Below are 23,348 nucleotides of genomic sequence, written 5' to 3'. Positions count from 1 at the left end.
CACTGGGTTCACTCTACACACTGGGTTCACTCTACACACTGGGTTCACCCCCTACACACTGGGTTCACTCTACACACTGGGTTCACTCTACACACTGGGTTCACCCCCTACACACTGGGTTCACCGCCTACACACTGGGTTCACTCTACACACTGGGTTCACCCCCTACACACTGGGTTCACCCCCTACACACTGGGTTCACCCCCTACACACTGGGTTCACCCCCTACACACTGGGTTCACCCCCTACACACTGGGTTCACTCTACACACTGGGTTCACCCTAAATACTGGGTTCACCCGCCAGGGTCTGGGTTCACTCTACATACTGGGTTCCCCCTACATACTGGGTTCACCCGCCAGGGTCTGGGTTCCCCCTACATACTGGGTTCACCCTACAGGGTCTGGGTTCACCCTACATACTGGGTTCACCCTACAGGGTCTGGGTTCACCCTACATAGGTTCTCCTGTTCACCACTTACCTCCTCCCGCTGGGCACACTCCTCCGTCACCATGGGGTCCATTTTCACTGCTACGCTGACGACACACAGGTCTACATCTCCACCAAACCCACCGCTGCCATCCCCCCCACCTCCCTCATCACGTGCCTGGAAGAGATCCGGAGCTGGTTGAGCAGGAACTTCCTGAAACTCAATGGAAACAAGACCGAGGCCCTGCTCATCGGATCCAAATCCACCCTCACTAAATCACAACACACCCCAGCTCCACTCATAATCATCGATGGATTCCCAGTACCCTTCTCCTCCAAAGTCAAGAGCCTCGGCGTCATCCTGGACAACACCCTCTCATTCACACCCCATATTCACAACATCACCCGGACTGCATTCTTCCACCTCCGCAACATCGCCAGACTCCGCCCATCACTGACCCAATCCAGCACTGAAATCCTAGTTCACTCATTTGTCACATCACGCATAGACTACTGCAACGCCCTCCTCACCGGACTCCCCACCAAACTCTTCAACAGACTGCAGATCATTCAGAACTCAGCCGCCCGGATCATCACCCGCACCAAATCATCTGACCACATCACCCCTGTCCTCATCCAACTTCACTGGCTCCCAGTACACTACCGCATCCAATACAAAACCCTACTCCTCCTCACCTACAAAGCTCTCCACAACCTAGCCCCCAGTTACCTCTGCGACCTCCTCCAAGAATACACTCCCTCCCGCTCCCTCCGCTCAACCTCTGCTGGACTACTATGTATCCCCACAACACGACTCACTACAATGGGTGCCCGGTCATTCAGCTGTTCAGCACCCAGGCTCTGGAACTCCCTCCCCCCACACATAAAACAGTCAGACACCATTACAACCTTCAAGTCACAACTCAAAACTCACCTGTTCAAACTCGCACACAACGTCTAACTGATCACTGTTTTGATTGTTTGTTTGTTTTGTTTTGTCTTGTTTTTGTTTTATTTATTTTTTATTTATTATGTTTATTTATTTATTTATTTTTTCCACAATGTCTTGTTTTTTTAAACGATTTATGATGACTATATGCTCTGTAAGGTGACCTTGGGTGTCTTGAAAGGCGCCTCTAAATTAAATATATTATTATTATTATTATTACATACTGGGTTCAATCCCAGGCAGGAAATCGGGGTGTCAGCAGTCATAGAAATCCAAATATTCATACTTCAAATAAGAGTAACGGTTCTGCTCTGTCAGTACTGCTGCTCTGTCAGTAATGTTCCACCATATTAATGTCCATGCGCGGGCCTGTGTGTGTGTGTGTGTGTGTGTGTGTCCATGCACGGGCCTGCGTGTGTGTGTGTGTGTGTGTGTGTGTGTGTGTGTGTGTGTGTGTGTGTGAGTGTGTGCGTATGTGCGTGAGTCCATGTGTGTCTGTGTGCGGGCCTGCGATTGTGCATCGTCACAGCTCTCACCTGTCACTCATGTGTCGCTGTGCGTCACAGCTGACACGCGCTTGTCACCGGGGTCTGTGTCTGAGCAGCACCAACACTCAGAGAGCCTCTCCTGCTCACTCACTAGACGGTGTAATGAGGAGCCGTGGGGTGGGGCAGGGGGTCTCGATCCACCGGGCCTCCAGGCGCACTGCAGACGACGGGGTTTGAACCTAGAACCTGATCTGCTGAATGGAAGCCCTCCTGCCCCTCCTTGTGTGAGAGGTGCAGATGGCAGCAGGTCTTCTGGGCCGTGTCCCTGTGTTCAGCAGGGAAAGGCTTCTGTCGGCCCACAACATCAGATCTGCCAGAGGAAGCGGTTGGAGGGGGGGTTGGATCAGAAGGCGGACCCCCAGACCTCATGGGGGAGAGCCCTGAGATGGAGCTTCTGAGGGCAAATCTAAAATCAAATGGTGACATTGGTAACACTCTGGGAACAAAGAGAGCTGAGACATTTCCATGTCATGCTGGATTATACAACAAATGTGCTAAATTTAAGATCAGATATTTCATTAAAAATGATGGACTACATCGATATGTTTGTAAGGGCTAAACTAAAGCAGCTTGGCTGAGCCAGGGTCTGTTCAAGGAACTCTGAATAGATTACTTTGTATTAAGCATCTTATTAAATGACCAACGAGTACATTATCCTATATTACATTATAACCAACAATATAACATGGATCATATGCAGCCAATATATTTAGACAGACCCAAAAAATAATTATTGGATGAATCATGGTGGTGTATGGTTTATGTCTGCCTCATATTTGAGCACAGCAGAATGTTTCTCGCTGTCTCTATCTGATTCGTTCTGTCGCTGTCTTTTGATCTCTGGTCCATAGATCTTTTTCTAGTCGCAACCCCAGACTCTCTCTCTCTCTCCAACCCCCCCCCCCCCCCCCCCCCCCTTCCCACTGCTCTCTGGCAGTAGCAGCAGATGAAGGAGAATCCTAAGTGTTAATTGGACGATCTCCCCTGGGGGGGGGACAGTGGGCGTGGCCGCTGTCCTTCGTATTTATGGAATACTGGGATTGCCATGACTCCCTCAGCTGAACTAAGAACACGCTTGTTTTTCCCTCTCTCTCTCTCTCTCTCTCTCTCTCTCTCTCATTTTCTTTCTGTATGTGTTGTTCTTGGTCTATTTAAGCTATATTTCAGCTTCCAGGTGAGTCTCTGAGAGAGTGACGTGCTGAGAGAAGGTTATTTCCAGCGTGAGGCCATCTGACACCTCATGACACCCTCCATGTCAATCACGACCCCCCGATCCCATGATGACTCTGGGCCAGCTGAGCTCCCTGTGGTCTGATGAGGCTTCATACATACAGAGGAATAGGGCTGAAATCTCCCGTAACACTAGGGCTAAAGTCTCATGTTCACCCAACACCAGGGCCAAGGGCTAAAGTCTCATGTTCACCCAACACCAGGGCTAAGGGCTGAAGTCTCATGTACTCACAACACCAGGGTTAAGGGCTGAAGTCTCATGTACTCACAACACGGGGGCTAAGGGCTGAGGTCTCCCTCATGTACTCACAACACCAGGGCTAAGGGCAGAGGTCTCATGTTCACACAACACAAGGGCTGAGGTCTCCCTCATGTACTCACAACACCAGGGCTAAGGGCTGAGGTCTCATGTTCACACAACACAAGGGCTGAGGTCTCCATCATGTACTCACAACACCGCGGCTAAGGGCTGAGGTCTCCCTCATGTACTCACAACACCAGGGCTAAGGGCTGAGGTCTCCATCATGTACTCACAACACCAGGGCTAACGCCTCGTTTCCACATACGTATGTTTTTCGTATCCGTGCTTCCGTAAATTTACGGAAGGAGTCGCTAGTGTTTTACGTACGGGCATTACTTTATTTACGGACAAAAGATGAAGGAGTTCAAGTGCCTCGGGGTCTTGTTCGCGAGTGAGGGTACTATGGAGCGTGAGATTGGCCGGAGAATCGGAGCAGCGGGGGCGGTATTGCGTTCGCTTTACCGCACCGTTGTAACGAAAAGAGAGCTGAGTCGCATGCAAAGCTCTCGATCTTCGTTCCCATCCTCACCTATGGTCATGAGGGCTGGGTGATGACCGAAAGGACGAGATCGCGGGTACAAGCGGCCGAGATGAGTTTTCTCAGAAGGGTGGCTGGCGTCTCCCTGGAGACCTCGGGGAAGAACCAGGACTAGGTGGAGAGATTATATCTCAACACTGGCCTAGGAACGCCTCGGGATCCCCCCGTCAGAGTTGGTCAATGTGGCCCGGGAAAGGGAAGTCTGGAGCCCCCTGCTTGAGCTGCTCCCCCCGCGACCCGACCCCGGATAAGCGGATAGGAGACCGGTACTTTGGAACATGAGGATCGACATATGCAGAGATAAAAACAAACCAACCAGGCTTGGAAAGAGATCGCCGAGGAGTTTGGCCTGCCAGGTACTTAGCCTACAAGTTTTGTGAAAAACATAAAAACTTTCATACGGTATCTCCGTAAAACGACGGCGAAAGTTCAATTTTTTTAACGTATATTACGGACATACCGGACAGAAATTTTACGGAGGGGAGGAGTCTCGGAGGAAAAACGGACATTACGGAGAATCACATAGGAATGAATGGACTTTCGGTCGGAGACGGTTGAATCGCATACGAGAATGTACGTATGTGGAAACGAGGCGTAAGGGCTGAGGTCTCCCTCATGTACTCACAACACCAGGGCTAAGGGCTGAAGTCTCATGTTCACACAACACAAGGGCTGAGGTCTCCATCATGTACTCACAACACCGCGGCTAAGGGCTGAGGTCTCCCTCATGTACTCACAACACGGGGGCTAAGGGCTGAGGTCTCCCTCATGTACTCACAACACGGGGGCTAAGGGCTGAGGTCTCCCTCATGTACTCACAACACCGCGTCTAAGGGCTGGAGCATTCTAAAACCATGACATTGATATCAAGACCAATATGGTCATGTTTGTGGGTGGACAATGTATTATAACTGTAATCCAGTGTATATATATGCTGTATATCTCTTCACGTTGTATTTGATCTGCTGTAATAACTTATTACAAGTACAACAACTGTGATAAGGGGGTTGAATCTTGAATTATCGCAGTATGTTAAATAATTAATGATTGTATGTTTCTATGTCCAGTGGACATGATATCGCGGTTAAAAACTTTACTAAGGACGTTGGAAGAGTGGACATCCCTGCTAAGGACGGGGAATCCTTTGATATTACAATCCTGCCATCAAATAATACAATTGTTATTCTGTTAGAAACCAATCAAAGAATAGACCAATAGCATCACAGGGTTCAGATGAAAGGCGAAACGTTGCAAAAAGGATTTAAAGTGCATTCAGACCATCATGTAGATGATAACGATTACAGCCTGCACCTGTGAGGTCTGGCTGAAAGCTCATCCATCACAGACAGAAGAGACACAAACCACAGACAGAAGAGACACATGCCACAGACCTCTCTCCCATGCTCTCTCTCACTCTCTCTACCTCTCTTTCACTTTCTCTTTTTTATTCTCTCTCCCCCCCCCTTTTATCTTCCTCCCCCTTCCTTCCTCTACAACGACTCACATACACACACACTCTTCTTAAAATTATTTGCTACAAATTTCAACATGACTGAGCACTGTTAAAAACCTTTGACGAATTGCATGATGTTCAATTGTAATTGAGGCTAAGCGAGCAGAAACAGACATTGCTGATTTAATGGTAGCCACACCCTAACCCTCAGAACAGCTGTCCTGGCTTGACAGAGCGATTCATCAGTCTCAACTTAACAATGAACTCTGGAGACCTGACTCCAGCCGCCGTGCACTTTGACCCCCCCAAAGGACACATAGTCGAGCAAGACTGATGGGGTCCTCCGACCTCGGGTGAATCTTACACGCATACTGTGTGATTAAAGCTTGCATTTCACCCGAGCTCTGTGGACGTCTCTCAGCATTGTCTGTTTATGTCCTGAGATACATCATCTAGAGTCTGCCATCTTGGGAAGGTACAGCGGTCAATGTAACAAATGAGACAATAAGACAAACCAGTGTCAAACCAGGGATTTTACCCACAGAACGCTGGCTTTTTCGTGTCAACGCAGCGTCCGCATCATACACAACCACAGCTGAAGACAGGAGGACTCCCTTATCAATAAACCGATCAATTATCCTCGGCCTCAGAAAGCTGTAATGAAGTAGAGTAAAGTATACCACACCATGTGAACAGAAATCCACACATGAAGTGTCATGAATAATAAATAGCTCTTTGAAAGCCTATTGGAAGGGATCTTTCAAACAGCAGACTGTAGATTATCTGATGTGCCTGAGTGCTTTGGCCAATGGCGTTTAACACCCTGACGAGCTGACGAAGCCTGACCCTAGAGAAGACGTGGAGACGTTCTTCGCGTAAATACCTACATCACAATGCAGCCACTCTGAGTGTCTGCCTCAGCAGCGGATGAGTGTGTTTGCGTGGGTGTGCACATGTGAGTGTGTGCGTTTTGGCCAGGAGCGTTATCATGACCATGTATGGCTTGGTTCCTTGTTCTAAAACAGAACACATTTTGCGTGGAGACCGGAGGCCGACTACCCTCGGCCAATCCGGGTTGGTCATGCCAGCAAGGGTGGGGCATCGGCAGAGGTATCACAACCTCTCCGTCCCTTCTGGGTTTATACTGTTGGGTTTAAGTTAAAAATGGTTGTTTTGGTATTCTGGTGATGATCATAGAGACACGTCTGGTGACCCCTGACCTTCTGATGCTGGCCCACACGTCCCCTGATTGGCTGATGGGAGAAGGGGTGGGACGGAGCAGAGGATGACGAGGGTCAGAGGAAGGACTGGAGATGTCTTCGGAGCAGTAACGTTACACCAACACTTAGATCTGTTTCGAGGCTTTGTTGTGTTTCTTCTTATGGATCTTCTTAATAAATTATTCAAAATCTTGACTCATCTGCTTTAGCTTTTGCCCTTTTCACTGCATCACTTCAGCACTCTCTAACATTCTCAAACTCACTCTCTCTCTCTCTCTCTCTCTCTCTCTCTCTCTCTCTCTCTCTCTCTCTCTCTCTCTCTCTCTCTCTCTCTCTCTCTCTCTCTCTCTCTCTCTCTCTCTCTCTCTCTCTCTCTCTCTCTCTCTCTCTCTCTCTCTCTCTCTCTCTCTCTCTCTCTCTCTCTCTCTCTCTCCACTTCCTCTGACCCCTGCTCTCTCGCACCATTAGCTCCTTAAGTCTTCTTCCTGCCCCCCCGCCCCCTGATTACCGTGTTCCCGTGGCGATAGCGGAGCTCTTTCAGAGGAGGAGAAGCATCTCTCTACCCGAGCCACTCGGGCATGATGGGGGATTCCGCCCATGACCGGACATGTGCTTATCAGCACCCTGCACAGCTCTGTGCAGCTATTGTAAAAGAAAAGATAATATGATAATATCTATATAATACATGATAAGATATATATATATATATATATATACATATATATAATATGTATATATGAATATATACATGTGTATATACCTATATTAATATCATATATTATAATTAATTCTGTAATCCTTTCAGCAGTGATCTGAATGGTAGAATGCATGGATTTATGTTTTAAAGTAATAATGAGGAAGTGATGTCATCTTGACTCTGCTGTGGTTAAATCAATACCGAGAATAGTGCAACTCCAGCTGAAATATCAGCTCCAGCTGAAACATCGCCATGACGGATTCTATGTTTCTATATGGACGAAGAGACACTGTGGGCAGGTGGGATTATGTGTAAGAAACAAGAAAACTCTTTCTGAACAACAAACACACGGTCCTACTTTCAGGATGGAGACATCAGCCCTCCAGGGTGGAGACATCAGACCTCCAGGGGAAATCAGTCCTCCAGGCTAGAGACATCAGACCTCCAGGAGACATCAGACCTTCTGGAGAATTCAGACCTCCAGGCATCCAGACCATCTGAAGACCGGACATTCAATCTGTCCTGTGGGTGGATTTCATTGAGAGAAATACCAAAAAAATAATACAACAGTAATGGACCGTGTGTTGTGCTTCTGCGTGAGTGATTGTGTGTCAGGATGCTCATTTACATATAATGGTACTTAGTGACTGTAAAAAGATCATCCGGGTTGAGTCAGAGTGCATTGGGATTAGTCGGCCTGATACAACAATAAGATTAATATTGGATTTTCATGAAAAGGAATAATTATTAACAACAACAATTGTGTTAATTGCAGTATGAGAAACAACTTGCATTAAGAAAATGTTGTTGATGCATTGTGCGTCTTTGGCTAAACTTTGTCGTTTATCTTCTCAGACAGCTTTTTCCCTTGTGTCACTCAAGTGGATGTGAAGCCACAGCATGGGATGCAGTGGGTGCTGATGATAGCAGGGGGTGCTGATGACAGCATTGGGTGGATGATAAGAGGGTGTAGCCGGCTGGAGCACCTCCAACCACGTGACCAAGCGCACAAAGCAACGCAGGTCGATCGTGTAGAAGCGCTTTGTGAACAGCGGCGATGCCCCAGTGTCTGACGCACTTCACTCAGCGGAGAAGTTTCAGCCGGCGTTCGCTACCGTGGAATGACTCGGTATCTCTTGTTGTCTTTGGTCAAGTGTATTTTGGATCATGGTTCGAGCTTTCTGTGTTGAAACATTAAAGGTAAGATTACAGCTTTCTATTCATTCTTAACTGTATGTTTTCTATTTTGTGTTTCAGTCGTAAAAAGCGAGTATTTCTGTTATTAAGGAAGGAGACGTTCTGGATGACGTTTCTCTAGTGCAATATTTTTGCTGCGTTGACTTTCGTTTATACTTATTTATGTCGGTTTAATGGGCTTAAATGCGCATTTAAACACATTTATTTAAATATTAATATTATATTATTATGCATTGTAAGCATGATAATATAATAAAAATAATTATTATTATTAAATCAATGACCTAACTTTACGCTTGCTCGCTCTCGCCACACAATTAATTCAATAATAATAAAAAACCTAATCCTCAATGACCTCTTAAATTAATAAGAAGCGTCCATGCTGGTCTCGAGCTTTGCTGACCCACATAGGCGACTTAATTTGACCTCCCCCCCACAAGATGCGATCATCAACTGTCCACTTTCCCACCATTGTGTCTGGGCTGCATCTGTTGTGGGTCAGCTGGCTGATGGAGTGATTCCAGTGATATTACCCAGTAACTAATTATTCCATCCCTTTATTTGTATATACATTTTTCCTTAATTGATTGGTCTATGTTCATGTGTTGCTATTTAAACCTATATAATCTCCATAGATACCGTTTCTTTGGGCGCTGTGAGTCAGCCATGATGTCGGCCCTGGGGGGCATCACCATGGCAACAGGTCTGCTGTACCTTGGCTCCAACGACGCCGTCTACGACGACCCGTCCGCTTTCTCCGGCCTCATGAAGGCGGGCTTCGTACCGGACAAGCCACGCTTCCCCGGCGGAGCCAAGGAGCTGGGCCTCGCCAGCCCCTTCCCGGAGACCAGCCTCTCCGACCTCCTCTCCTCCGCCAACGGGACGGCGGTGAGGAGCGCGGCCGGCGTGCCGTGCGGGGGGAGCTCCGCGGACCACATGGAGTGCTTCATGATCCTGACGCCCGGCCAGCAGCTGACCATCGCCGTGCTGGCCCTCACGCTGGGCAGCTTCACGGTGCTGGAGAACGTGGCGGTGCTGGGGGTCATCCTGCTGACCCAGACGCTGCGCCGCCGCCCCTCCTACCTCTTCATCGGCAGCCTGGCCGCCGCCGACCTGCTGGGCAGCGTCATCTTCGTCTACAGCTTCCTGGACTTCCACGTGCTGCACAGGAAGGACACGCCCCCCGTCTTCCTCTTCAAGCTGGCCGGCGTGATCACCTCCTTCTCGGCGTCGGTGGGCAGCCTCTTCCTCACGGCCATCGACCGCTACGTCTCCGTCCAGCGGCCGGTCGCCTACAAGCGCATCGTGACGCGGGCCCGGGCCGTGGCCGCCTTCACCGCCATGTGGGCGGGCGCCGCCACCTTCTCCCTGCTCCCGCTGCTGGGGTGGAACTGCAGGAGTCTGGCCTCGGCCTGCTCCGAGCTCTTCCCGCTCATGGACCGGCGCTACCTGATGCTGTGGATCGGCGTGACGGGCGCCCTGGTGCTGTTCATCGTCTACGCCTACGTGTTCATCCTGTGGAAGGCCCACCGCCACGCGCTGCGCATGATGAGCCGCGGCGCCCAGCGGAGCGTGGTGGCGTACGCCGCCGACGGCAACAGGGTGCAGACGGGGCGGCCCGAGCAGGCCCGCGTGGACCTGCGCCTGGCCAAGACCCTGGCCCTGATCCTGGTGGTGCTGCTGCTCTGCTGGGGGCCCGTGCTCGCCATCATGATCTACGAGCTCTTCTGGAGGGTGAGCGACGCGCTGAAGGCGGCGTTCGCCTTCTGCTGCATCCTGTGTCTGCTCAACTCCACCGTCAACCCCGTCATCTACGCCCTGCGCAGCAAAGACCTGCGCCGCGCATTCCTGCACCTCCTGAGGCCCCGCCCCTCCTCCGACGGTGGCGGCTGCTGTGGCCAGAGGGCCCCTGTGGGGGGGCCCCCGGAAGGGAACCAGGAGAGGAGGAGCAGAGGGGCCCGGGTCACGCTGTCGGGGGGGACGGAGACTTCGGGGGCAGAGCTTGTATGAAGGAGGGGGTCCTTCATGGGGAGAGAGGAGACGTGATGATGCAGGATGATTGTGACCCTGACACGTGCCAAACGGATCAATAGACCCTTAACAAGCTTCGTCTTTGTTAGCATTTTACTTTTCTTTTTTGTAGTAATACTTTGATATCATGCCAGGGAAAACTGTTATGTCTGGTTTCTTGATTTGAATCCCAGTCCGTGTAAATGACATTATGTGGGTCATAGAAAGTTGAAAAAGGAAACATTTGTAAATTTGGATCGGAAAAAAGCATTTAAATGGATTTGTAAGGAAATTAAATTATAATGTGATAATCAGTTGTGTTTTACGTCTGCAGAGCAGTTTAATCTGGGATTCTTTCAGAGGATAATATCAAGAACAACTCTTCATCACCTTGCCCTGAAAGTTCTTATCTATTTATGTTTTGTTTATATTGCGCTTTTTTTGTACGACGGTATTCTTGTAAGAAAATAAATGGTGCAATTTTATTGTGCAATACTTTGTATATTGTGTTTTCCTCTAGTTCTGACTCTGATGACGTTTCCATCAGATTGTTGCTCCTGTTTCTCTTTGAGGAGACAATGGAACCAAGGACCATAGAAAGATGTTTTATGGATATATATTATTCCCTATTTACTTTAATCTATCAAGTACTCAGAATAATGTTTGGAAAAATACTATTATGTAGAAAGTGTTCTTCTATCCCATGGTTTTTAAACCTGAACCCATTTTAAGGTTTTACATTTTATAACAGCTCTGTTAGGCTGATCTGGGGAACAGTGCTGGAACCCTCATTCAAACCCTGAACCTAAACATCTAAACCTAACCCTGAACCCAAACCCTAAACCCAATCCCTTAAACCAAACCCTTAAACCTAACCCTGAACCCAAAGCCTAAACCCCAAAGCCAAACCCTTAAACCAAACCCTGAACCCAAAGCCTAAACCCTAAAGCCAAACCCTTAAACCTAACCCTGAAACCGAGCCAAACCCTTAAACATCACCCTAAAGCCAAACCCTTAAATGTTACCTTGAACCCAAACCCTAAAGCCAAACACTTAAACCAAACCCTAAAGCCAGACCCTTAAACCTAACCCTTAAGCCAAACCCTTAAACCTAACCGTAAAACTAAAGCCAAACTCCTAAACCTAACCCAAACCCTAAAGCCAAACCCTTAACTTAAACCCTGAGGTCAAACCCCAACACTAAAGCCAAAGCCTAAACCTAACCCTGAACCCAAACCTTAAAGCCAAACCCTTAAATCTAACCCGTAAACCTAATCCTCAAATGTATTAATGGAAAATAAATGTTCAGTTTTAAGTCAGAAACTTTTGTAGACCAAAGGATTTTCTTCCATGTTTTTTCAAATGTTTTACACATTATAAACAAAACAAACCGTACATACGGTTGTCGACCGATCCAGAACAATCAGTTTCTAATTGAACGATAATGATAATGATAATTATAATGATAATTATAAGACTATAATAACTCCTGGTTTCCAATTGTACACTGGGGCCATCGTCTGGACACGAGATGAACTGAACTCCATAAAGCCTGGCTCAAAATTAGTATTTTCTGGAATAAAGTATAGAAAGGATAATAAACCTCTCATCACGATCAGTAGTAAGTTATTCTATGGGGAAAGTCGACGTGAAGTCGGGCACAGAGCCTCATCGACCCGGCATCGTTTGTAGTTCATTGGCGGCTATGACTATAGTTGAACAACAATACCCACAATGCACGTGCGCACTGCGCATGCTCCCTTCGCGCCCACACGTCGTCGTCAACAAGAGAAGCCGACCTGAGTTCAGTGCTAGCTCTCTATCTACCGCTAGCTCGCTATCCACCGCTAGCTCCGCATTACATCCTCCAGGCAGAGGAACTAAACTCGTCTAAAGACTAACTTTACCTCGACAACTTGGTCTGAATCCACACCCAGCGGGTCGAGTTGGAGAGCGCTCATTTCATCCAGAAGGTGAGCAAGCGTTTAAGTGAAGACTTCACATATTAGTCCGATACTTTAGCTCCAATAGTTAGCTTTGTTTTCTTTCGGCTCGGCTACTTGCTAACCTCCGTAGCGTGTTTCTCTTCCGAGATAACTTCTACCGATCCGTCTTCTAATCCCAATAAAAACTTAATTTCGATTAGACTTAAAACGTTATATAACGAAAACATAACCCCCGAGCCATCGCGATCGTCCCGGTAACGTCTTCTCCCCGGTAGTCTGACCGATGGCGTGCGGCGCCACCCTGAAGAGGAGCCGGGACTTCGACCCCCTGATGAGCCCCGCGTCCCCGAAGAGGAGGAGGTGCGTCCCGGTGTCCCCGTCGCCGATGAAGTACCTTCGCATGGAGCCCTCGCCGTTTGACGAACCGTCGTCAAGATTTACTGCAGGTGAGGATGGACGTCAGCCACTGTCTCTCTCTCTCCCCCTATCTCTGTCTCAGTCTCTTTCTCGTCTCTCTCTCTCTCTCCCTATCTTCCTCCCCATCGGTCTCTCCCTCGGCTGTCTGTCTCTCTCGCTGTCTCGCTCTCTATCTCAGTTTGTCTGTTTCCCTATCTCCCCCACTTTAACCAGGCATCGAACCAGCGTAATCTAGTTGTGTGGTGAGAAATATATTTAGGCGTAGTCGACACGCACAGCTTCAATTAAAGCTGCGGTGTTATTTGAGGAGTTCCCTTACTGAAGAGGCCTCTGAGAGACGTCTTGTGTTTTCCTCACCAATGGCCCTTTTCATCTCTCCACTTCATTGCAGAGCAAATATTGCATAACATCAAACAGGAGTACAAACGGCTCCAGAAGAGGAAGCATCTGGATTGTTACCAGCAGTCGGAAGGCTGCTTCTCTCTGGACTCCCCGTGTCCGTCCTCTCTCATGTCTGCCCCGCCCGGCCTCCCAGGTCTGAGAACGTTCATCAGACACTTTAAACTATAGAGGTTGTGGTGGATCAGCACACGGTTCAAATGTGTAATTACATCACGGTTGTATCTCTTCAGGGTCCTCCTCTGGCAGCGTCTCCCCCTCCAGGAGGGAACAGCCGTTATTTACGCTCCGACAGGTCGGCATGATCTGCGAGCGCCTACTCAAAGAGCGGGAGGAGAAGGTCAGGGAGGAATACGAGGAGACCATGACCTCCAAGTTGGCAGGTGGGGTTAGACCAAACATCAACAACAATGAGGTGGCATATTCTCCCCTGAGAAGTACATTAATAACGGGCTGTTCTTTTTATCTTAGAACAATACGACACCTTCGTGAAGTTCACACATGACCAATTAATGCGACGATTCGGCGAGCAGCCAGCCAGCTGTAAGTTGATCCTCTGTGTCTCTCTGAAATGCTTCCTGATACAACCAGTGACTATTAGATCAGTATGTTTATCTTGTATCATAGAATGTGTTAGTGCATGTAAATACTTTGTGATCCCACAAATAGATGTGATGATCCCTCAAATAGATTTGAACCTATCATGTTGCCATATGACTAGTGGGGTAATATTCACTGCACAATATTTCTTAATAGTATAGTATACATAGACAACACAAATGGAAGCCTTTTCATTTATATTTATCCAGGTTAATGAGATCTTTGTTCACATTTTGCCTTCTCTTCCAGATGTGTCCTGAGTGACAATTTCTCGCTGCAAGAAAATATTTTGTTGAAAACCTCTGGCTGCAAGGAAAGACTGAAGAGAAGAGGAAATTCAGTTTAGCTAGTTTAAATAAAAACCTTTCTTATTGTGCCATAAATCAGTCTTTGGGCAAAGGTTTATACGATGCCGTTGTCAGTGGTTACCACTCTTGTTGTAAGCAGCTAGGTGCTTCCTGATGTAAATGAACGGACCCTATCTCTACCAGTGGCCTATGTTTCTCTTGCTGTAAGTGTTTTTAAAATTCTTACTTTTATAAAGATTCTCGGCATTCCAGACTTTAATTGTTCATCGTATGATTTCCGAAGGTTGCGTGTAAATATGAAAAGCCAGGAGGTATGCTGGCCAGTCTTTGGACAGTGAAGAAGAGTGTGCGATGAAGAGTTTGCTGCCCTCAGTTCATTGTTTTGTACCTGAGCACAAAGTCACTAATTTGACCCTTCTCTCCCCATCACTTTATTTATTTAGACATTTGTTTTACTGGTATTACTTTAAAGCCAATGTATTTAGTGGACAACAAAATCCAAATAAAATGTTTTAAAGCGTTAACACTTTGTTCTCAGACTTGTCAATTATTTTGGAAATATAAAATATATGCAATGAGTGATTCATTTGAGTTTGACATGGATTTATGAAAGGCTGTATTCATTTATTCCAACCTTGAGACTTTAATGTGTGAAAAGGAGTAAAACAACTAAAACAAGACCTTGACTTGAAGGTCTTCTAATATTTACTGGTATGCTGCTGCCCTCTGCCAAGTCTCTAGTAAAATAGGTTTATTTGTAGGCTTACTAGATAAAAGCTATAAAACAATGAGCAATGAGGAAAACGTATTTCATACACAATAAAGAAATCAACATTCCAATTTTATCCTGTCAATTTATTTGAATACGACAGTTGTTGATTAGTTAGCAGCCTCCCCAGGTCAGTCGTGCCACATGGTCTGTCTTCTGCTTCGTGGACTTGATGAAACCGAGAAACTGGAGCTCAGACACAGCCTGGATGAATCGAGCACTTCAAAGCCTTTAGGAAAACAAACAGGGCAGGTCTGGCCAAGTCACCATGGTGACCAACTAAAACAATGGAGCCACTTGTTTGATGAAATCAATAGTTATTGCGCCGCTGCACGGGTTCTGAGAACTACTAATAATACTACCGTTCAAATGGTTTAAACCAGGCCAATCACAAACAGTTGTTGAACCCAAAATGAGCAGAGGTACGATACTTATTCAGTACATGAATACAGGTTGGGGCTATGCACATAAGTGGACAGGAAATAAGTTTGAAAGGATACTGTTTGAGTTCATCCACTTTTCCATATTCTTCTGATTCTGGATCTTTGCCCTCTGCAGCAGAGACAACAGTTGCATAGGCCTGGGAAAAACAACATAGATTTCACTAATCCCAGATGCAGCTTTGACATCAGAAAACAAACAACCTTTGACCAAATAACAGCTGTTACTTAAAGCCAGAATCCAAATATTGTGTTGCACATGTAGGATAAGAAGTGAGGGGGTTTGGACTGCTAACAAAGAGGAACAAGGAACCGGAGATGGCGGTCAACAGACGACATATCAAACAACAAAGTGTTTGTTCAACAGTTTGTGTTGAACAAACACCACTGTTAGAATGGGGTTAGGATGCATATCTACGGGGATCGGCTGCAGATCTACGGGTTAGGATGCAGAACTACAGGGTTAGGATAAAGAACTACAGGGTTAGGGTTAGGCTAACATGCAGATCCACAACCATGAGCATGGACATATTTCCATGCAAGAGCTGTTGGCTTCCAGGTCAGTCGGGGCGTTATTAAGAACCAAACTAAATGTCTCCATGGTTCCCCCCCCTGCTCACCTCCAGCCAGTCGTAGAGGTTGATGAGTCTTCCACACTCCAGGTGCAGCTTGTGCACGATGCACAGGTCCGGCGCTGCGTTGGAGACCCCTCCGTCCTCCGTGAGCAGCGCGTCGTTCTAATAAGGGATCGAGAGAGACCAGATCTCAGATCTGCTCCTCATGTGTGCCCCGTAGCACTAGAACACTTTCCACTGAAACAGTGGGGTTTCTCCATGATGATACTAGTGGTCAGAGGAAACTAAATGGGCCGTGTTCTGGATGTCTCCCTGCAGCCTTCAGACCCATGCATCACCCCTGAAATGCACTTTTGAAAGGTGCTTTTACCAAAGTGAAGGTTGGACATTAGAGTGCCTCTGAACACTGGGTCTCCTGGGGAGGGGGGGGGGGGGGGGTACCTGGAGGTAGTGGTGGTGGTGGGGGGGGGTACCTGGAGGTAGTGGTAGGGGCTGCTCAGCGCCGTCTGGATGGAGGTGCGCGGCGTGGCGTTGAGATGGCGGCGGAGGAGGGCGGAGGAGCTGTAGTAGCAGACCTCGTGCAGCGGCTGTGTCTCCGGGGGCACCAGGTGGCTCCTGGGGGCCGGTCAGCCACAGGGAGCTTTAGTTAGAGGGTAGGCTCTGCGCTTCTATATTTGAACTATTCTGTTTGTTTAGAGAATTTGATCAACTACACAGTAAAGCAAGCAAGACACCAACTTTGTTTGTTTCTAACGCACGAAAAGGACAAAGATCCAAATCATAGGAACATCAGAGAAAATAACCCCTGCACACGAGAGGCTCCACACATGTTTCTGATATATCTGATCCACCTCACTAGGGCGTCGATGAAGTCCAGCGCTTCGTTCCTCAGAATTTCAAAGCCGCTCAACTTCTTAGTTCTCCGAGTTTCCTTCATCTCCAGCAGCGTCTAAAGACAACAGAAGTCTCTTTAGAGGAAGACTCTTCTTGGTGGAGATGAGCGGTTGGTGAAGAGGAGACATGCCTTCTGCAGCTGGAACAGGTCCGTCTTCTTCTCCATACTTTTGGCAGGAGACGTCATGTCTTCATTGGCCGCCGTTTCAGGCTTAGCTTCTGGTGAAACAAAGCAAGAGCACCTGTCATTGTCGAACATATTTTTTATCAAAGTTAATTTTTTATATACATTCAAGAAATAATGATAGTAAATGAAAGTAAATGAATCATTGTTGGCGACCTGATGTGGATATAGAATCTTTATATGCATTAACTTACTTAAATAATGGCGACTTACCGTCCAAACGCTCAAACTGATCCAGTAGTTCCTGAAGTCGTTCCAGAGGCGCCCTCATCTTCGTAGACCTGCAGAGCTTCAGGATGTCCTGGCAGCCCCTCAGCTCCCTCAGCAGCTCCTCCTTAGCCAGCATCCTGGGGGAGACAGGGAGGGAGGCAGACGGGTGAGGGAGAGGCAGACGGGTGAGGGGGGAGGCAGACGGGTGAGGGGGGAGGCAGACGGGTGAGGGAGAGGCAGACGGGTGAGGGAGAGGCAGACGGGTGAGGGGGGAGGCAGACGGGTGAGGGAGAGGCAGACGGGTGAGGGGGGAGGCAGACAGGTGAGGGGGGAGGCAGACGGGTGAGGGGGGAGGCAGACGGGTGAGGGGGGAGGCAGACGGGTGAGGGGGAGAGGCAGACGGGTGAGGGGGAGAGGCAGACGGGTGAGGGGGGAGGCAGACGGGTGAGGGGGGAGGCAGACAGGTGAGGGGGGAGGCAGACGGGTGAGGGGGAGAGGCAGACGGGTGAGGGGGAGAGGCAGACGGGTGAGGGGGAGAGGCAGACGGGTGAGGGGGGAGGCAGACGGGTGAGGGGGGAGGCAGACGAGTGGGTTACCACGGGAACACGCGCTGCACTGCCAACGCTCCACGTTTGTGTGGTCACTACAAAAGAGCCAAGAATATAAACCCCCTACCGCCAAAACAGACCCCATCTAATGGACATGGTTGGAATTAGAACATAATCAATATTTAAATGAATATAAGATAAGTGGAGTGCGTGTCTGGACGCCCTTCCCCTTTAAATGACATGACGTTATCCGACGCTTGATGATTGACTGGTGGTGGTTAGCCAGTGCTGGGGCCTCACTTATGCAAGAGTAGCTTTCGGCAGGTAGGAGCTTTTGGATAGATAGCACAAGATTATTATCATCACAAAACTGCTTATCATTCCCTTGATCAACCCCTGTGGAGAAGGGCTTCATGCCTCACCTCAGGAGCTGCATGGCTGAGCTGTACTCCTCCCTCTCCCACACGTTCCCCTCCAGACACGTGATGTGAAGCTCCCTGATCTGCAGAGAAAGAAGACCTGGATTATTGTAAATTACAGCAAAGTATTTTCCCATGAGTAGGGAGGCAGGGAGGTAGGGAGGTTTGGGGGTGGAAAGGTATGGGGGTAGGGAGGTAGGGAGGTATGTTTTTATATGTGTGGCCGACCAACACAGCTGATGCAACTGATTAGTGATCTGCTCGCAGCGCCCCCTGGAGGACGAACCATCGTGGGGCTTCGTATTACGGAACAACAAATCTAAGATTTGACAGGAATGGACCCCCTGGACTCCTACCTGCTTCCCCAGCGGGACCCTGGGGAGGGAGCGGGTGAGGGCGTGGAGACATCTCAGGACCGGGTAGTAGTTCTTGTGATACTTGTAGAGATCTTTGAGCAGCTTCTTGCAGGTTTCCTGAGAGAAGAAAAACCCTTGAATCAATCATTTAGTCCCCTGTGCAGGTTTACCGTGTTCTCCCCCATTACGGGTACTGCCTTTGACAGGATAAGCAACCTCAGTTTCTTCATAAACTAGGTTTACCTTCATGTGCTGATCGCTCGTCAGCAGAGCCACCTGTTCCTGAGGCTGCTGCTGCTCTACATACCTGGAGCAACAGATGATAAAAAACAGCTGCTAAATCACTAGTTGTAAAACTATGGTCTGTGCTTCAGCAGAGTTATTGGGTTACTGGGGTGGGGGTTGTAGATTAGCAGGTCAATGGAACAGCCTTATGCTAACTGGCAGCGATAGCCTCTTATTTTTACACTAGATGATTCCTTGATAAGGCGGCTGGACAGAAGGAAAGCACTGTTTTCCTACCATTCAACTCCATTGGGGGAGATGAAGAGTTTAACCAGCAGGATGGTGTGACTCGTCTGATAACAAAACTACTTCCCATCATCAGTAACATCCTTCCTGAACTCAAACCCTAAGAGTCCGGCGGAGGCTGGGTACAGGTCCTTAAGGACGTGCTGTAAGCGGACCACGGACCTTAAAGGACCTGCTGTAAGCAGACAAAGGTCCTTAAAGGACCTGCTGTGAGTGGACCTTAAAAAGGACCTGCTGCAAGCAGACAAAGGTGTAGATGAACCGGACGTACCTCCTGAAGGAGGCCAGCTGCCTGACAGACTCCAGCCCCCGGTGGCTGAGCTGGGTGGTGTTCAGCTCCACCTCCTCCTTCTTCTCACAGCACAGGACGCTGAGCGGCTGGTTGAGGTAGTGCTCCAGCAGCGCCAGCTAGGGGGACACACACACACACACACACACACACACACACACACACACACACACACACACACACACACACACACACACACACACACACACACACACACACACACACACACACACACACACACACACACACACACACACGTCACTGATCTGCAGACATAGCACAGTGGGAGAGGAGAGATGGGAGCTCCTGTTACCTTCAGGCCCTTGATGAAGTTCCTCACAGAGAAGTCATGGTAGAGGAAGATGCTGACCAGCACCTGCAGGACTTTAGCGTTGGGCTTGAAGGGGAAGTGGTGGGTCAGGATCAACTGGTCACCATAAAGAAGCACACAGGACATGGAAAACCCAAATGAGTTCACTCAAACTGGATTATCTTTTCTTTGGTCCAAATTTTGGGGCTGGATCTGGGTAATGTAGAGACAATGGGCATTTCTTATAATAAAACGATTCATATCTGATCCTCATATTTGAGTATCTTATGGCCTACTGAGTCTACCTGGTCCCTCATACAGGACAGATGAGTCTACCTAGTGTACCATACAGGACAGATGAGTCTACCTAGTGCACCATACAGGACAGAGGAGTCTACCTGGTCCACTGGTTTAACATACGGGACAGAGGACTCTACCTTGTCCATGACCGTGGACAGATGCTGGGTGCAGGAGAGGGACTGGAAGAGCTCTATGCAGAGCAGGGAGGACACCGAGTGGGGCAGCACCTGCTGGATGGTGCTAGGTGACGTAGCGATGCCAAACACCAGGATGAGGGGGAGCTGCTCCACGTAGCGACTGCAGAAGCACAAAGAAACATCAGGCACAGAGCCCGGGATTCAAACCAGGGATCCGGAGGAGCAGGCCCTCTGGCACAGAGCCCGGGATTTAAACCAGGGATCCAGAGGAGCAGCTCTGACCTGCAGATCAGGATGAAGTCCTGGAGAACTCTCGGGTTGAAGGCCTCCAGGTCTTTGAAGATAATAACGATGGGGGGGCGTGCGGGCTCCTCTTCAGACGAACGCTTCTTACCGGGAGTGGCGGATTTCTAAAGAGTCATTTAAGACAAGGTTCACATCCGTCAACACGCGAGTCTCCTCCCAGTGAGGGAGCCGAACCCACAACCCGCCGGGTCACCCACCTTGGATTTGGTCTCATACCACTCACAGAGCGTAGCGAGGGTGCAGTGTGCCCCCTTTGGGTGGGGATGGGTATCACCCTCCTCCTCATCCTCCTCCTCCTCTGCAGCAGAGCCAACCAGCCGCTCCAGAACCTTCCGCATCAGACTCTTCAAGGCTGAAACCCGAGTGGGACACACTGTTATGATCCATTATACATGTAGTTATATGTATATGATCCACAGCACGTATGTGTACTCGGTCAAATACAATGCGTCTTCATTTCTTACCGCCACACTCTTTGGCCTGTAAACACGCCACGTGAGGAGTGACGGACTGCTGCAGTAGTTCACACAAGCTCTGGAAGGTCATGTCATGGTCAGGCACGTTGACCCCTAGAGCCCAGAGGGAGGAAGCAGACGAGGGATCCAATTACTGGGCTGCAGCGATACGAGCCTAAGAGTTAGGGGAGGGACGTTAATGTCGAACATGTAGAGTTCAGCCCAATTCAATAATAAATGAGTCATCTTATTCATCACTTAATGGCGGTGGGGCCCGGTGGGGGCCCCTGCAGTACAGAGGACCAGGGCCCAGTTGGGGCCCTTGCGTACCGAGGACCAGGGCAGCAGTGGGGATCTCGCTGGCCCTCATGCGGGCCTCCCAGGGGCCCGCTGTATGGCGGGGGCCGGAGCAGCACCTCTTGATGAAGTGCAGCAGGCCCTCTAGTATCTGCCTGTTGAGCTCATCCTGTAAACTCTTAGGCAATAAACATTTTATTAAAATATTTTCATAATGTAGTCTGTGTGCTGAATGTACAAATAAGAGGAATTGTCAAACAGAGATTTTTTTTGTTTGGGTCAACAATTCCGTCAACATGCGAGTCTCCTCCCAGTGTAAACTATTGGATGGTATATTGCATTATAGTCCTGTATTTGTAACCAACAAGATTTAGAGCTAGACAAAGACATAACTGGACCTTACGTTGAAAGGCGTAAACTATTCTATGGCATAAAAATGGTTTCTTACAGATCATTCCTTTTAACATCAACGCTACCTGTTATCTTACTCTATAACACTTTCTCTAAAGTACAGAGTACAGTCTGCTTTTCCTCACCTCCGTCTCCCCTTTAATAGTGTCCCACAGCTTCTTACAGAGTGTGTATCGCAGGCTGCTGTCCTCACCTCCATCACAGCCATGGCTGAAATAATCCACTGTATGCACATAGAGAATCAAACCATTAAAAAAGAGTCATTAGATTAGATTAGATACACTTTATTGTCATTGCACAGTAACAGGTTACAATGCAACGAAATATAGGTGGGTCTAACCAGAGTGCAAACATCAGTTTGAGCAACATGTATAAATATACTTACAGTATAGTATCTGTGCAGCAAAAGTTAATTACAACAGTTATACAGTAAAGTGCAGGTAGTGCAGAACATTTTGATTAAGTAGTAGGGACTAGGCAGTATGAGATATGGATGGGTATTTTTTGTAAGCAGTCTGACAGCTGAGGGGAAGAAGCTGTTTATAGTCAGTTTAGTTTTGACTGGGAGGCTGCGGTAGCGTGCCCCAGAGCGGGTGCCACGTTGAAGGGTAAACAGTCCATGGTTGGGGTGAGAGGTGTCCTTTATGATATTACAATACATCATTACTACATAATCAATAAGTAACAACATTGATGTCACATTCTCAAGCTAAAATTACTCACCCATGTCAGAAGTCTTCCTTCTCTTTTTAGCACTCGGCTTAAAAACAAAGCAGCCCTGAAATAGAAAACCCCACAGAGTCAAACACCACAGTCAAACCTCAGGGGAGTCAAACACCAGAGTCCAACACCAGAGGAGTCAATCACCCGGGGAGTCAATTACCAGAGGAGTTAGACACCAGAGTACAACACCAGAGGCGTCGAACACCAGAGAATCCAACACCAGAAGAGTGTTGTATGGGTTTGAGATAAGTCATGTTGTCATGTTGGTTTGAGATAAGTTATGTTGTCATCATGACAGCAGATTTAAGTTCACATCTCCGCTGTTCTCAGTTACCTTTGATACCGACGAAGTAGACATCTTGAGGTAGACAGCGGGTTACAAAAAGGGATACATAAAAACTCATATGGTTTATTCAGAGTCACAGGCTCAACGAGCTTGACCTCTGGAGATGGTTCATGAAGCAACACCAGAAGAGTCTAACACCGCAGAATCAAACACCAGAGGACTTGGAGTCCAACACCACAGAGTCAAACATCAAGGGACTCGGAGTCCAACACCACAGAGGAGTCAGAGTCAAACACCATTGTCCAGGTGAAGCAGGACCATTATAAAAGCTAACGTCATCAATCTAAGATGAATGACGTTATATTGTCATCCATCTAAGATGTATGACGTTATGTTGTCATCATGACAGCAGATTTAAGTTCACATCTCCGCTGTTCTCAGTTACCTTTGATACCGACGAAGTAGACATCTTGAGGTAGACAGCGGGTTACAAAAAGGGATCCATAAAAACTTTAGTTACGAGGAAGAAATGTCTGCTAAGAGACTTGGTTGTCCAGTTGTGCTTTTACTGCATGCATGTGATGGGTTACCGACACGAACACTTCCGGTTCCGACACGAAAATTCCCGCCAGTTTGGCGTCTGAACAAGCTGTATTCCCTACTTATT

The 23,348-nt window shown here is 48.2% G+C and overlaps 3 protein-coding genes across 5 annotated transcripts; 2 read left to right on the top strand and 1 right to left on the bottom strand.

Annotated features, from left to right (window-relative positions):
• Positions 1–8,095: 8,095 nt before the first annotated feature.
• LOC132458075 (cannabinoid receptor type 1B-like) lies at positions 8,096–11,064 on the top strand. Its single transcript, XM_060052555.1, has 2 exons — positions 8,096–8,564; positions 9,197–11,064. Exon 2 carries the CDS (start codon positions 9,228–9,230, stop codon positions 10,569–10,571), a length of 1,344 nt encoding a protein of 447 aa, XP_059908538.1. The 5' UTR covers positions 8,096–8,564; positions 9,197–9,227; the 3' UTR covers positions 10,572–11,064.
• A 1,253-nt stretch (positions 11,065–12,317) lies between these two features.
• On the top strand, positions 12,318–14,765 carry LOC132458071 (akirin-2-like). Its single transcript, XM_060052552.1, has 6 exons — positions 12,318–12,544; positions 12,793–12,963; positions 13,326–13,469; positions 13,567–13,716; positions 13,805–13,876; positions 14,183–14,765. The coding sequence occupies exons 2-6, from the start codon at positions 12,801–12,803 to the stop codon at positions 14,191–14,193; spliced, it is 540 nt and encodes a 179-aa protein (XP_059908535.1). The 5' UTR covers positions 12,318–12,544; positions 12,793–12,800; the 3' UTR covers positions 14,194–14,765.
• Positions 14,766–15,075: 310 nt separating this feature from the next.
• orc3 (origin recognition complex, subunit 3) lies at positions 15,076–23,313 on the bottom strand. 3 transcript variants are annotated; one of them, XM_060052540.1, is made up of 20 exons: positions 23,127–23,313; positions 22,396–22,450; positions 21,798–21,895; positions 21,295–21,439; positions 20,974–21,078; positions 20,707–20,861; positions 20,486–20,613; positions 20,204–20,363; positions 19,770–19,883; positions 19,439–19,575; positions 18,880–18,943; positions 18,637–18,753; positions 18,284–18,363; positions 17,317–17,450; positions 17,050–17,138; positions 16,877–16,974; positions 16,499–16,640; positions 16,071–16,187; positions 15,511–15,590; positions 15,076–15,230 (listed from the first exon to the last, which is right to left on the bottom strand). In XM_060052540.1, the coding sequence occupies exons 1-20, from the start codon at positions 23,148–23,150 to the stop codon at positions 15,125–15,127; spliced, it is 2,148 nt and encodes a 715-aa protein (XP_059908523.1). In that variant the 5' UTR covers positions 23,151–23,313; the 3' UTR covers positions 15,076–15,124. The 3 variants fall into 3 exon arrangements, with proteins under 3 accessions (XP_059908523.1, XP_059908522.1, XP_059908524.1); XM_060052539.1 differs by lacking the exon at positions 23,127–23,313 and adding an exon at positions 22,730–22,801; XM_060052541.1 differs by lacking the exons at positions 19,770–19,883; positions 23,127–23,313 and adding an exon at positions 22,730–22,801.
• Between the last annotated feature and the right edge of the window lie 35 nt (positions 23,314–23,348).

The sequence above is a fragment of the Gadus macrocephalus genome, chromosome 5 (assembly GCF_031168955.1).
Source record: "Gadus macrocephalus chromosome 5, ASM3116895v1".
Lineage (NCBI taxonomy): Eukaryota > Metazoa > Chordata > Actinopteri > Gadiformes > Gadidae > Gadus > Gadus macrocephalus.
Note: the sequence above shows the minus strand (reverse complement) of the source record. Positions and strands in the feature narration are given on the sequence as shown.